Genomic DNA, 15,818 nt, shown 5'->3' on the forward strand with positions numbered 1-15,818 from the left:
CCCCCATCACTGGATGACCCTTTACTGCTGCAGTACTCCACTTAGCACTGAACAACATTTTAGCCTGCATCCCCAAAAACACAACACCGTGCAGAGAACTCATTTTGCTACAGTCTGTTCTACTCAGCTTATGGAAGAGGAAGGGCACAAGACAGTGTTGGCAGCAGGACTTCACTGCAGTGAACGAGACACATTAATCAAGGAGTTGTATGACCATGCAGCTGCTCATTAGGTTGTACAAAGAAGTCATCTTCAGTTGTTGAACCATAAACGTTTATTTCAACTCTAATCCCACTCCCCGAAGTACCTGCTTTGCAAGAGGTATAACCTAGAATTCCAAAGGCAGAAATAAATACATACATGCAACATAATCCTTCGGTAACTACCCTCCCTGACCTGCAAAAGAGAGAGATTGCTTTTGCAGCTTTTGTCCACTGAGGTGGCTTTTTAAGGTCTGACTGTATCCAGACTTCCCTGAGAAGGTACTTCACCTCTTCCACGAAAAATAAACATGTCCATTTCTTGTCCAACTCACCTGGATGAGGTCTGGGAACTAACCGCAAAGGGCCCTATTCCTTTCTCACCTTGTCTTTAAAAAGAAACAGAGCTGGTGGCTTCTCACTGTTCCCACTTGCTACCCTGCAAAGCAGGGCTCTGGTTACACAGCCTGAATTAAAGTAGCCCAAGATAATTTATGAGGGACATGAAGAAAGAGTTATGTTTTGAACAGACAATTTTGAGGCAGAATACTACCAATATACAGAGTGCTTGGTTTCACTATATAAAAATCTCTGACAGCCAAACAATAACTCAGCCTCTTATTTTAGAGCTCAACCCCAAACTGGTAGACTTCGTAACTCTCCACACTCCTGCTATTCCCTGAGGTGCTTCTAAGATGATCACTGTCAGAGTCAAAGAGTCTATAAAAAGGATGAAGGAAGCTGGGAAATTTCCACAGCGGTAGTGCCAGAAAAAACAGAACTAACATTTTAGCCATCTCCGAGTAAAGCCAGGCTGCACCACTGGAATTTCACCGCTGAAGTCCACGAGCTCCCCCAGCTGACCTTTGGGATCACTGCAACCGTATCCAGAAGATGGGCTATTGCTCATGTGCCTGGAAAGTTCCAGTCTGCTCAAAATGGTATTCCGATTTACCCCTCAAAAGCCCATGCTTCTTCACAGAAGAGCTTAAGAGCTCATTAACAGAAGTTGTCAGAGTGAAAAAGAAGAAAGAAATGACTTGGGCAAGTGACATACTCTTGCCTGCTGCTTCGGGGAACAGCAAGAAGGCCTGCCAAACCAGCAGTGGCATCCTGTCACAATACATCTATTTTTTGTGTTATGCAGTTATCTATGTAAGAAGCTCACTTGAACAGGAAAATGTTTTACCCAAAACATGGTCTAACCTCAAAATCCTCATTTTTCCCCCCACCATGTAAGGTTTACAGAAATAGTTACCATAAAAAGACCTGTAAATCTGGATGAAAAAATCCCAAAAGACCTTCAACTGGATGAAAAAATCCCAACCTCCCCTCCCTCCTTTTAAGCATGGTAAAAGTGCCTTCTTTCCCCGCACCTCACCCCCCAACCAGGTGCATAGCACATCCCTGCTTTGATTTTTAACCAGCAAGACTTGAGCTCTTTTACAAGAAGATTTTATGATCTCTTTTCTCCATTTATAAGCAGCAGTGGCTGAACTTTTCAACAACCAAAATCCCTCTTAGGGAATATCAGGTGTTCCCTAGCATCCCCCCTGAAATCCTCAATAGGATTAGACAGAAATAAAAGCTACTAAGAGCTTCTAAGATTTGGTATTTGCCAGACACAATTTTCAACCTACTATTTCTAGTTCTTCCTGAATCTTACCCTAATTCATACAAACATGCTACACACAGGTGTTTTGGGTTTTCATTCTTGGAGGCTTTCTTTGTTTTTCTACTATGCAATCTGTATTTTCCACAGGAAAAAATAAAAAAGCATAAGAACATAAGGAAAAGACACGGTTTTGCACAGATGAGGCAACAGCTTCACACAATGAGTTTATCATCCTTATGACAGACACAATATGTTGCTATCCACATATTGTTATTTACAAAACTCATAAAAAAAATTAACCCAAACAACAAAACAAAGCCACCAACAATGACATGAAGATCCTAAGATACATAGAAGCAGAAGAAGTTTAGTTCAGACCACAAATACTTAGCATATATTTCATTTAGTACCTGTTCTCTAACTTTTGCTCACAATGTCAGAGCTTGTTCGTTCCTAAGCAGAGCAGCCATTATTTGCATGTTGTAACCTGCCTCTCTTTTCCAGGTAACCTGTTCTTATTTTTGCTTTTGAAAGAGAACCCTCTGTTCTGGGCCCAGAACAAAAAACAAGCAGAAGACAGGTGGAGCAGAACTCATAACGCGTAAGTATGGAAGGCGTGGTCAGATACAACCATGACCACGGGACACTAACGCAAACCTCAAGGCCAGCCACCTGTACAACTCCTAGAGCAGCTAACGTGTGTGCTGACACCGCCGCACTAAAGAGGGGGCTTTGCTGATGGTCACTGCCACGCCTGTGCAAAGGAGAGAAAGCGGGTCTTGTGTGCTGGTGGCACCACCTACTGGAGATGAGGGCCTAATAAAAACAATTTTGAATGAACTGCTTCTAAAGATGAATTAAAAAATTTGACAGTATCTAAAATGAAAGCATGTCACATTTCATTCATAACCCAGAGAGATGTTTCTTGAGATCAAACTTGTTTAACAGAGGCATCATAAGTGATTCTGCAAAATCCTCATACTTCGAACGAGGGAGACTAAGAATCACAAACGCTGTGGCAACAAATTTCCTGACATGTTGGAAAGATTTAAAATGTTCACATTAAGACTATAGCTGAATGTTACAGATCCAGCCCCTCCTTCCACTCCTTTTCAAGCCTGTGGAAGAACACTATATCCATTCATCATCGCATCTTTGCTGTTGGTAGCTTTTATATGCCTGCAGGCACTAACAGCCTGGAGATACGTGGTGTCACCGGGGACTCATATTGCAGAGAGATGGGAGGATCTTGTCTGCCAGTGCCAGGGCACAATGACAGCAGTTTCACAGTGACATTTAAGCTCTAATTTGCACGCAAATGTCAATATTTATTAGTCACATCAAGATCTTCAGCAAAGCTCTTCTGGGTTGCTAAATCTCTCTGGTTATATTTTTAAATAGGAGGCTTGAGAAAAAAGAATACTGGTTCTTGTTAACTTATTCCAGATCTCCTAGCTTCCTAATTTCATCCTCATCTATTGATTACCTTTGTGTAAAGTTATTTCCAACTGGTCTCTGCATCATGTGTTGAAAAATGCTTACTGTCATTCTAAGAACTGATCATGAAAAAGGAGCACTTGGACCTACCTTGTCCCTGGATTTGAAAGCGTATTTATATATCTAAATAATGGAAATTTTAAAGTAACAGATGTTTCCTGCCTACAACACAATGCAAGAACAGCAGCCTTTCACTATTAAAGGGCCTCTGGAGCACCTATACATTCTTATCATCATTTGCTCACGTGCATTAGTTTTCTAAGAAGCCCCAAATGTTGAAATCTGTTTTAATCATAACATCAGCAAGTGTCCCTAATTCTGCTACTTTTCTACAAAGCTGGGAATTAGGCCTCCAACCTAGTTAGCAATGAAGAAAATAAAATTGCTTTCAAATGTAGAGTAGGAGAGGGGAAAAAAAACAAAGTGAGAGATTAGGTAGGTCTTATGGAATCAGGTGGACTTGAAGAAAGGGATTTTGCAGTGATCTCTAAGTACAAGGCAAAGTCAGCATCTGTTCATACTCTACCACTTACCAGGATTTTGGCTCCCCAAAATGCAAGTAGTTGATACTGTAGAGATCCATGTCCTCTGTATGCCAAGCAAACGTTGTCTTCCACATCCCGAAGTAGAGGTACGGAGTGTTCACACCTTCTATAATAATACCACACTCGTGTTCCACCATGTCTAAGAGGGTGTTCAGATTGCCAATATTCCATTCTTCCACATCCTATAATACAAAATAAACGTTTTGTACTGGTACGTATCAGGACTTGCTATAGCACCATAATAGACCACAGCTTCGTTTCAGAATCTTGAAACGTGGATATCCTAGTGTTACCCTGGAGGGTTCCTGTATTTGCATTAATTCATTTCTACCTGCTGCCAGAAACCTTACTTTTAATGTTCATCAATGATCACGAAAAGGATGCATTACCGCTACTTTGTGGCAAAGGGACTGATTACTAGCTAAATGTGTTCTCTGAAGAGGCACTTGTACTCTGTGATACTCTACTGTTAAGTAACCGATCTACTAATAAACTCAAGATAAACTAAAGGTAAAAACCACTTCTCTCAGTGACATTCCGTCCAGATGCTCTTCACCTGGTGAACATGTATCAGATGACGACAAACACTAGACTGAAACGTAGCCAAAGTGGCAGAGGACTCTACATCAGCTCAGTGCTTCAGATAAAGAATAGGGAAGACAGCTTTGTTATTATCAATATTTAAAGAGAAAAAGCAGTAGTAGGAAGTGTTCTCAAACTGGTAGCTGGTTTTCTCTACTTCAACATAAAATATAAAAGCCAAATAAATTGATAAAAATCTTTAACCTTCAGATTGCCGGAATAGTGTTACTATCTCCAAAAGGAAACTAACAGTCTCCTTTAGACCCCTTTCCTCATCGTACTTAACGTGTAGGCAAGTAACTGACAGGTATGCAAGCACACTCCAGCTTCATCCTTTCTCTGGAGTAACAGCTAAATAGTGAAACTCAAGCTGTTCAGTCTTGAAACTTTCTAAATCAATCTCAAAGAAAAAAAAAGAAAAATATGAGGGGAGAGGAAGGGGCTGAAAAAACGAAGCAGCTGAGAAGTGGGAAAGTGACAGGAAAAGTAGGGCAGAGAATGATTTTCATTACTCTGACACCTCTATGCTTGCAGCAGTATCTGTAACTGGACAATGGGAAATGTTCTTTAGATGTAACTAGTAATCCAATTATTTAATTTCTGCTTAGAGGAATTTTAACTTCACTGAATGAAGCAATGTACATTTGCTATGTGCAGAAACTACTTCTAAAGCTTGCACTTGGACAAGAAAGTGCTCAACAGAGCACCAAATACTGGGTAACTTTGTTGTCTGTGGCTGTGAAAACTTCAGAAATCTTGTTTATTCCAATTAATTCCATATTACACTACATTGATAATAAAAACACTTTTACACCAACACACTAATACTGTGGACAATCACACAACGCTCCAAAAATGAGGCAACTTTCTACTTAAAAGAAAGCTACGGAAGAGGGGCGCAGCTTTAAATTAGCTGCCTAAACACAGTAAGAAAACAAGAAACCTTTATCATTTACAGTAGAAGAAATCACACCACAAGTACTTTAAGCAGAGGATGTAATTTCACCAAGGAAAAGCCAAAACAGTTTGAATTGTAACATAAATTAGCACACAGGTGCGTTATGTCCTAATGTAACTGTCTACAGAGAAAAAATCCAAATGTAAAGAGTTTAGTTGTATCAATTATCAAAAAACTGCAACAAGGGATAACAAAAAGTATTTCTGATGAAGGGCCCAATTCCCTGAAATACTGCTTTTCTAGCTCTCTAAGCTACAGGTGAAATCTCTATTTTACTCCCTCTTTAAATAAACTAGCATGAAAGAGATTAGCCTCTTAGAAAGAGATTTAATTTACCCACATACCATCATATAAATTTGGAGATATCATTAAACCCAGATCATTATCACAAGTCCAGTTTTTTTAAACCTTTTATGCAAGCTTTATACAGTTTTCTGCCACATTTCCTAAGAACTCTTTCAAAACCCATTTTCCCTCATTTTTCTAGTAAAACTAAGCTTTCACAGGCTTCATTGCCTCTATTATTCAGCATCTCTAGGGGCAGTGGAAAGTTTAGTCACAGTTTCCTAATGAGTGAAAAATAAAGATGTTGTTTACTTTTTTTTTTTTTAAGTTGCTAAATTTAGCAAATTCTAAATTACTGTTCCTTAATAAGTTAAGAGCAATAAAGGAATGTCAGGGAACACATTAAAAAATAAAAAATAATGAGGAGCCTTTTACTTACTGCGTCGTATAGTGAGCCGCTGATATCAGCCCCATAAATTGGTGAGACAAACGTGAGATTCTTCCAGTACTTGCGCTCCAAGTCTTCAAAATCTTGATGGCGTGGAGTACAATACCTGATAAGAACACAGAAGAGGTAAGGATGCAACAAGTCCCAAGGAAGACTCACCACAGACATAAAATGACTGCCAAGAAGAGTGCATTTCTCAGCACTGTGAGATGCCGAGTTGGAATTGCCATTCGCACCAGTTAACATTACAAAAAGGCTACGCTATGGTTTGGGAAGCAGATTCTATACAGCACACAGTAAACAAGACATGGAGCATGTTTTTATAGCATCTTCCATCTAATCATCTCAAACCAATGTACAAATTACAGGAAAATTACCTAGATTTGTTATGACACCATAAAAGCATATTAAATTCAGCAAGGGGTGGAGGAAGAGCAAAGAAAAACATAAGGTGGACTAAGGTCACGTCATAATGTGTGGATATAGCCGAGCACAGAACTCAGGTCTTTTGTTTCTAGTCCTGCAACGTACACTAGTAAACTTTTCTTCTCTCTTCATTTCCTAGTGGCTGTAAAAATAAGTTAATATTCAAAGTAGGCAGACTCAGGAGGTTACTGAAGATGCATCTCATTTTTAATTCTACTCAGATTCATGTTATTTACTGCCTTTTAAATCTTTCTACGAAACCTCTTCATGCGTATGGACAAACAGGCTGAGCATTTAAGTGAAGCATCAGATCCTCATCCTAATGGTGCATAAGGTGAAGTTATCACAGTTTGCTGAACACAGGCAAGGAACTTGTATAGGCTGTGTTAGCAAATTTCAAAGTTGATTGCATGACATCAGTAATGCCTGAGAGAAAACTCACAGTAGTCCAGAGCTCTGGGAAAGCAGCTCTGGAAAAACAATGCAACTGCAGCTTGTATCAGCTTGTCCCAGCGAACTGAAGTGTTCCCAATGTTCCCATGTTCAGACGACACTCATGCTATTAATATTAGCTCAGGCACTCAAATATACTCATATTTGTACCTGAGCAATGGAACACGTTTCCCAGAACATCCATTAATAGACCAAGAGCTCTTCTCAGAGCCCCAAGCCATTCTTTTCAGGCAGATTCTTAGCCAAATACTGACTTCAAAGAATCGTTCTATACCAACTCCCAGAAAAAGATCAAAGATACACCAAACACATCAAGTTATGAACTTGTTTGAGATTCTGGATGTCAACCATCAAGAAAAATTTGTTTCCTCCAAAATGCTTCCTATTTAACAAGGCTGACGACATTTTCTTTTCATTTTGTTTTCAGGCTTTCTGCACTACTCTCCCATTCGCAAGGTGAGCACACTTAACACTAACATACTTCTCACTGTTAGCCAGGCGCCGGTACTCTCCCACAGTCATAGGTTTCTTCTGTATGTTATACTGGGTGAATAACCCCGACTGGCCAGTAACCACCTGCTGAATGGGAGCTGGGATAACCATATCATCAATGTCGTCATAGGTTTTTCGTGGCTTCCATTCCTTGGGAGGGATCACCTGCAAGGGGAAAAAAAAAACCTTCAAGTTCACAACAGGCAAAGAACTTTTACTAGGGAAAAGAAGTTTAAATGGAAGGTATTTCACCCTGCTGCTGCACGTTATCAGATAACAGCAGCATCTCAAATAACCAGCACATATGACGAGACACCTGTTCTGCAACTGCTTAAGTACAGTACTAGCTGACATGTTTAGAGGGCTGGTAGCCTGCCTGCCAGCAGTCCTATCAGTACCAGGTCACAGGAAATGACCAGTGATTGAAGAAAAGATCCACAACTACTGCAAGGAAATACACTGCATGCCAAAAGGACTGCACGTGCTTTCCCTCCAGAGCAGTGTTCCTCTCTCACCTGCCATTCCACAAAGCTGCATCAAGTCTCAAGCAGCTTTACTAATACGCTGTAACTCTACAACTCCGCAACCTTTTACAGTAGTCTACATCACTGTTCCATCCAGAAGTTCACTGAAAAGGGTAGAGAAGAACAAAAGAAAACTGGGGAAAACACATCCAGGAATAAACACTGCTCCAAAGCAGTGCTGAATCTGGAAGAAAAAGCTGTAATTTTAAAGAGGAGTGTTGCCAATAATTCTAGGCTCAAGATCAGAGAACAATCAGTAGAACATTCAGCGGGCATGTGGAATGAAAAAAATAACAATAAAAAAATCTACAATCTAATTTGGTGTAAGAATTTACAAAAAGAAAGTTACGGGAACGTGAAGACAAGTTATTGATTTTTGTGGGCATGGTTCCTTTAGGATATGATGAGCCTTCCACTAAACAGCTCTGAACTGTAGTTGCAGTAGAGACACAAAAATTAACTTGAAATGCTGAGATTTAGTCCTACGGGTAGAGTAATTTCTTCAGAACATCTGGAATTCACCAACAACCTTTATTAAAATAATCTACCCTAGCGGACTCACAGAACATAATTGCTAGTACACTTGAGTGGACAAGGAAACATTACACAGAGAGCTTTTTATCAATACTCTGCTCTACTTAGAACTGTAATAAAAACAGTAATTGACCTATTTCAGAAGAAATAACTATTATTTCATGCCTAACAGCTTTACTTCTCTGCTGTGCTTTATTAAGTTCTGCTAAATACCATGTTTAACAACTACCTTGTCAGAACAAATGCTCTCTCAGCCTATGGAGTAACATGACACTTCCACAGAAACAGTCCAAATCAGTTCTATTTTTCTTCCAAGCAGTCACATTTAAAGTATTGGAATTTAAAAGTGTCACAGAAGATTTCTCATAATGTTTCATCAGTTTCAGCGTAAAGACATGAATGTGAACAGGAGGCACAAAAAGGTTTCAGAGCTGGCTGGAGAACTATTTCCAGAAGATCAAAAAGGCTTTTGGATACCTTTGGAAATCACACACACATACACAGCACATTTACAGGTATAGATTCAAGTTAGCCTAAGACAGTAGCTCAGAACATAAAAAAGGTAAGCGCAAAAAGTTTGCTTCCATTCATATAAATATGACTTAGGAATCTTGTCCCCATCCAAACCTAGGTAGACTTGAAAAGCTTGATCCTTTACCCCAACAATCTGGGGGGAGTTGAAATCGTCAATATTTCTCCATTTCCAGCAATAGACTTGGGACATGGCAATACCCTTCACCCATCTCTGTAAGGGATGGGAATATTCTTGCTTTCCAGTCTGGGATCAGGAAAAGACATTCTTTAAATAAACACTTCTTTCACTCTTATGAAAGGCCTGTAACTCCTTCGCCTTTCCCCTCTGTAAATCAAAACAAAGAGATTGCAAGTACAATTTTCAAAAATGTACTCCACTTGACCACATGAACAAAAACTACCTCTGAGTGCACAGGCACCTCACATAAAAGAGTCTCAGGCAGGTAGCCTTCAGAAAGCTCTCAGCCACTGGAGCTAGGCGAACTGACCTTGGCAAGCCCTGCTCGGTGAGCTCCTTGAGATTCAATGTAAGCAATGTACTTCCCGAAGTCCCGAAACTCCTCGAGGGTGGGACGAAAGGTCATGATCTTACAGCCAGGGTTCTGCGGACTTGGGTTTTCAGACCCCATATTTCCTGTACGGCGGCAGCACCTTAACAGTGAAAACAAAAGGGAGAAAAAGAAGAAAGGCACAAAAAAGATAGTAATTAAAAATTTTTATGTGCTTTCTATGTGCTTTAGTAAAGTATAGAAAGGCAACAACATATTTTTCATTTCTCTCTCCCCACACCCAAGACAGCATTTATGAGTAGCATCCTCTACTTATGAAGGGTTTCTGACCAAAAATCCAATTAGTCTATTTGATAACAGGGCCTTATGAAGAGTGAGGTATCGGGGAACTCCACAAGGTGTTCTAGGCACTTCTCCATTGTTTTTCTGTGAAAAGACATCAGAAGCTGTAAGAAGTGACAGAACTCACTTCTAAAACAGTTAAAATCACTATGGTGAATTCTTATTCCCATATAGGAGAATGCCATACTAATGTGAGTATATTTATTATCACGTAACCAAACCTACACTTGAGCAGGCCAGAGGAAACAACGATGTTAGGAATACCGGTATCACTTCAGAGTTCAAATATGGCCTAAATATAGCACGTAGACTTGACATCAGGCCCTTCCACTCATCATATGAAATTGTGTTTCCCCAGGTTGGCAGTCAAGAACAAATTTCTCAGTACCTTCAGCATCTATGCAGTATATGCATGGAACTAGCTGCCCCTCACAGCTCCCCATCAGAATGCTTTTTCCTTTTCTATATTTAGTTTTATGGTTTTTTTTTTTTAAAAAAAAAAAAACAGCTTTGACCAATGTATTAGCACTGTATTAGCATGTATTTCTTCTTTTTTTTTTAATTTTGGTGCTAGGCTACATAAAAATTTTAAAAGGAGTTTGTTGTTTTTTTAATGTAATTTCCCTACACTTTGATTGTATTTGATATTTACACAGACAAAATTAAGAGACAGACTATCCATTAAAATATCTAGATGTTCAAAGCGTCTCTCAATACGAAAAATAAAATTGCTCAGTTTACTTCAAAATTCACAAGGCAAAAAAATCCAAAACAATTCAGGATGCAATCCCAATTTTGAAAACAAACCTTTTAAGGCTTCTTTAGAAACTCATAAGGCAACCAAAACGTTTTAACGGCATTTCAGTCGCCAACACAGCCACGGGACCATCCTCCATGTCAGAAAAGCACCACAGCGATCCCGCTGTCACCAGAGGGCACCACGGGGCTTTCAGGGAATAATGCGAGGCGCAGCAACGCTACGGCAACTGCGGCTTCAAAATCATAAGTGGGCTGGGATTTAAATTGATTTCGACCTAGCGAAAAAGTATTCCAGATGCTACTAGAAGTACTCGTCGTGTTAGGGAAAGAAGAAAGAGGAACAGACTGCTCTGTCATGGTTTTAATCAGAGTGCACGGCACAGAACTCCTGCTTCTTCAGAGACAGGCAACTACGGAAAACGTCCCGCAGAGATGGACGGACTCGACACCCAGCTCTCCCGGGGCATCAAGTTTTCCTTTCCAATTCTAACTGGGTTAAACACTTTTCCTTTCAAAGGGAAACGAGAAGTTTTGACTTGAAATTTCAGAATATTTTCAGGTAACTTTTGCATCAGATTTGTTTCAGAAGATCGGTCTGCCAGCCTGCGCCCCTCCCCAGCACAGCCCCCAAAGTAATTCTAGGCCTAGAAGCAAGCCGAGACTCTCCTGCATCCGCGGTGAACAAACCCAAGCATCCCACAGCATGCCTGAGCAAAATCAGCCTAGCAAAAAGCTGTGGGTCCAGTCCCTTAGCTCAGCACCTCACAGATTCCCACAACGACTGCGTTTCTGACAGAAACCGCCGCCGGATGAGGAGACAGACGGCCCTGTGCCGGCCCCTCCGCCTACAGGGTGACTCTGCCTGAAGAGATTTCTGACTGCCTTGCGGAAAAGATTTTCCTGCGTTTCAGGGTCAGTACTTGAAGATAAGAAACATCGGATCTATACCTACACAAGTGTTTCCTAGAAACATGAAAATAGCAAAGAGCACCTCCTGCCCCTGCAGCAGAGCAGGGCCCGGCTCAGCGCAGCCACAACGCAGGCGGTGTTTGGGAAGGCGCTGCTCTTCGCCAGCAAATGGCGGGGCTGGCCCTGGTGAAGAGTCCAAAGCAAACGAAAAGCCAGTATTGGAGAAGCGGGGGACACAGAGAAACCATCCCCAAAGTCCTATTCAAACACAATCGCATTGAGGATACTTCTGCTATTTTTAATACAAGACCAGAAATGCCACAGGGCTCCGCAGCAGGAGCGCAGTGTCGCGCTGCATGCAGGCTGCTCTGGCATATCTGGCCCTGAGAGAGAGAAACCCGAATTCCTTCCTGAGGAGAAGCCATGCCAGCACCATCTGCTCCAGGGAGGCCTTCCCAGTATTTGCAGCTTTGCCCACAACCAGGAAAGGAAGAACAACAAGAAAGAAGTAGTTCTATCCCATCTTCTCACAAAGATGCCCTTCGGCAACTTCAATTTTTACTCAATGAACTGGGAGAGAATAGCCCAAAGAAATTCACAGACAAGGCAGGGGGTGGGGCGGGGCTGGAATCCAAAACTAATTCCACAGTTTGACCAATTAATTAAAGGCTTTACTCGCCTCAGCACAAGAACGGTACTTCGCAGCTCTGCAGCACAGAGCTGGTAAAGCACACCGGATTTTTCCATGTTTAAGCCCATCTCTTTATCCTAAGGAACGTCTCAACATGTTTCCTAGATAACATTTGCTGCAATATACGTTCACCTGACTAAATTAACCATGCCATTACAACAAAAACTAGCCACGGAGCTCAGGTGAACGGAGAACCAGCTCCAGCAGCATCCCCTCCACCTCAGCAGCCCTGAGGAGCTTGGTACCCAGGGCAAGCTTTGGGAGAAGAGGATTTATCTCTTAATTCCTTTGCAATAGCAGCACTACAGCAGTTTGGATAAATAGCAGCAGCATTCCCTGTTAACCCCTCAGCTCCCAGCCCCACTGAGGACATAGGAGCAGGAGGAGCCGCAGAGCTGCTGAGGAGAGCCATGTCGTGCCGCTGCATTACGCGATCGAAGGAGGCCACCTCGATACAACGCTGCTGTAATAAGCTCGCTGAGAAAGATTTCACAGCAGAATCCAACTGTTTTGAGAACACTAAAGCCATTTTGCAGTCAGGGCTCTGCCATACAGTGGGGTGGATGGGGACAATGTGAACAACCTCTCTTCACTAATAATACTGAAAAGGACAATTTTGCAGAAAGAGTCTAAGCCCCCTATTAGTTCATGAAAAGAAGAATTAAGGTATTTTTCTCAGCTGGGTTCACTCTGCTTCTTTGTAAGAGTGAGTAACAACGTGAAATATTATGAAATACCTTCTAATTTGCAGTGCTGGTAAGGAAACACTACAACTTGTCTCCAGAAATGATCACAGTGGACACAAAGAGCTGAGTTTTTAATTTCAATGACTTTTACGTGAGACTTTTACCTCTAAAACTGATGGGAACTAAGACACTTTTGTGACTGAAATCCTACACCTGTTGATTGAAAGCTCTGTATAGCACAGAAAAAGCCTACGAAACCCAGCTGAGATCAACGACTTGTGCTTACTAAAGGACTTCCAGAACCCGGAATCCTGTCTTTCAGTGAAAGGCTTGGGACTTTTCAAGCAGTTCCCCACAGCTCAGACACTATTGATCTTTGAGGAGTGGAATAATGCCAACTCATCCTCCTCAGGCTTTTGAGTCAGGGGGTAACTTTGACTACAGGTAGAGACTATTAGTGGAAACGGGTCTGTCTCAGCGCTGGAGCCGAATACTGCACATATACCCACGGCACATTTCTGCCAGCATAAAACAAGCCAGTTCTGCTAGTACTACAAACTACCCGTTATCAATCCAGATCTCAGCAGTAGAAAACAGTAGATTTGTGACATAAGACTCATTTTGTTTATACAGCAACACCAGAAGACCATCTGTAATCTTGTGAAGCAAACCATTCTCTTCAAAACCCTTTAAAGAAGGCACGAGGTTTCTGTTTAAAGGTAAAACTTCTGCCCACATCATGCCCTGCTGCCGTGCACATTACTGCATACTATTGACAAAAATACTTTGGAATGACCGGCTGTCTTTCCAAAGGTGCAGTTTTACATCATCAACCCCAACCAAGCCTCCTACTGGCTTTTTGTCAAAGGCAGTGAAGCCCAACAACCAAAATTCAAAAAGATGAAGGAAAAGACCCTTTGGAACACACGCTTGTAGCACAAAAGCAGAAAGCACGGATTCAAATCTTGTAGGGAAAATTATCACATGGAAGCCATGGGTAGCAAAAATAAGTTTGTTGGAAGAAAATTCATAGCATCCACAGCAACTCCACAAGATTTTACTTGGGCTGTGTTAGAAGAGGCTGAAAAGGCATCTTTTGAATATATGAAATATCCTCCCAAGAACACTCTGCAGCCTGGTAGCAACAGAGTGCAGAAAACATGCACACTGACCCACTTGCACTCGCAGTGGGCAGGCACATGCTCTGGCAGCAGCATCACACCCCGCTGTAGGAAAAGGACTACAGCCATCAAAATTTCGCAGAATAAACAAAGCGCCTGGCCTTGGTTTGAAGCAAGAGGAAATTTCACAGCAGTACCAACTTGGATAGCTACTGAGCTCCCATCCATGGCCATTTGTTCCTCTCCTGTGCCAAACAGGATTACTGTGGTGCCACAGAGCGAAACGATCAGGGAGCTGACGCCGGTTACATGGCTGTGCTCTAAACCACGGCTGCAGTTACCAGCACAGGACTCCTATGGCAACAATGCAAAGCCACCATCTCATCAAACCACAGCCTTGCCACGAGACAGAAAAAGCATTTCAAACATCCGAAACAGTTATAGGAAAAGACTCAGATAAAACTTTTCTAGAAGGCACGCTTGCAGCAAGTTTTCCTCTCTTCCCCAGACAGAGGAGTTTATCACCCGCACAAACTGAAGTTTGTAGGTGCCTTAAAACGGATCGAGGATTTACCGGTGCTCCTCAGTCGGATTGCCCTTTTATTACAGAACACTGAACCTACTAACTCTTAATCTAATCAACGCAACAAACATCACTGCACTTGTAATACCAGTAAAACTGCTGTTAGCAGTTAAGAAAATTAAGTTCTACAGTTCATTACACTATGCAAGGACAGTGAATTATACACCCTTGCAGGAGACCATTTAAGGACAACATAATCCAAAGCAAGGCAGGGAAATACAAATCTCCAATGCAGAAAAGGGAAAAAAAAAAAACAAAAGATCTAATGAAGAGATCATTATAGCCCTCTGGATCTATCAGAACACAGTCAATGCTTGGCAGCACAGCGGAACAACAGGAAGCTGAATATCAATGTTAACAAATTCTCTAATCTTGTTTCAACACCCAAATTGTTAAACCTTCTGGTTTCCTCACCTGGCAATTTCCCTTGAAAACTCGCATCCATTGATCCAAATACACCTATTAAGCCTCCCCTGCCCTTCCAATGTACTGACAACAAAAAGACAGACCTGACTCAATCCAGATTTCTCAGCATAAGGTAGGCTGGACAGCGTACTGAGAACTCCTCGATGCCTGTACGTATTTACCACCAGCAACCACAACAGGCCTTACTTCCTCGTCACTGCAAAGCAAGCTGCTGAGAATGTGCTACCGTGCACCCTCTGGAAACTGCTGCTGAGCTTTCGACAGGCTGGAAATCCATCCTCACCTCACGCTGCCCTGTCTGTGCTAACTCCTGCGCCCGGGGGGAGGCTCTCGAGGGAGACCACTTTGCTACGAAATCGTTGCTTTCTCCACAAGCATGAGAAATGTTAAAACAACTACTTCTGTCAGTGCTCGGAAAAGTGAAAACCTGTAAAAGGGACTTAAAACTTGTTTGTATACCTCGCTACCCTCAGTTAAACTGCCCATCGGGGCGGTTTCATGCCCCTTCTCAGACGAGGCAGGCAGGCGCTGATTACGAGGAGTGCAACAGCAAACGAAGCGTGGGCGGAGGCAGAGCAGCCTCCCTGGCCTGCAGTGAAGCACACGGTGCTCAGCAAAACCAGCCCGTCTCACAGAGCCATCGCCCAGCACCAGGAGGAATGGGGATTCACAGCCTCGCAGGTTTTTACCTCCCTCAGT

At 42.0% G+C, this 15,818-nt stretch overlaps 1 protein-coding gene across 5 annotated transcripts in view; it reads right to left on the bottom strand.

Annotated features, from left to right (window-relative positions):
* Nucleotides 1-15,818, bottom strand: part of KDM4B (lysine demethylase 4B) — a 90,483-nt gene that overhangs the window by 67,934 nt on the left and 6,731 nt on the right. For all 5 annotated transcript variants that reach the window (XM_083811380.1, XM_083811379.1, XM_083811381.1 and 2 more), the window contains 4 exons: nucleotides 9,582-9,744; nucleotides 7,491-7,666; nucleotides 6,122-6,236; nucleotides 3,846-4,039 (listed from right to left, as the gene is read on the bottom strand). In XM_083811380.1, coding sequence (XP_083667506.1) covers nucleotides 3,846-4,039; nucleotides 6,122-6,236; nucleotides 7,491-7,666; nucleotides 9,582-9,722 — 626 coding nt within the window. In that variant the 5' untranslated portion in view covers nucleotides 9,723-9,744. Of the gene's footprint in view, nucleotides 1-3,845; nucleotides 4,040-6,121; nucleotides 6,237-7,490; nucleotides 7,667-9,581; nucleotides 9,745-15,818 lie in introns of those variants that run through there.

The sequence above is a fragment of the Anser anser genome (assembly GCF_964211835.1).
Source record: "Anser anser genome assembly, chromosome: 25".
NCBI lineage: Eukaryota > Metazoa > Chordata > Aves > Anseriformes > Anatidae > Anser > Anser anser.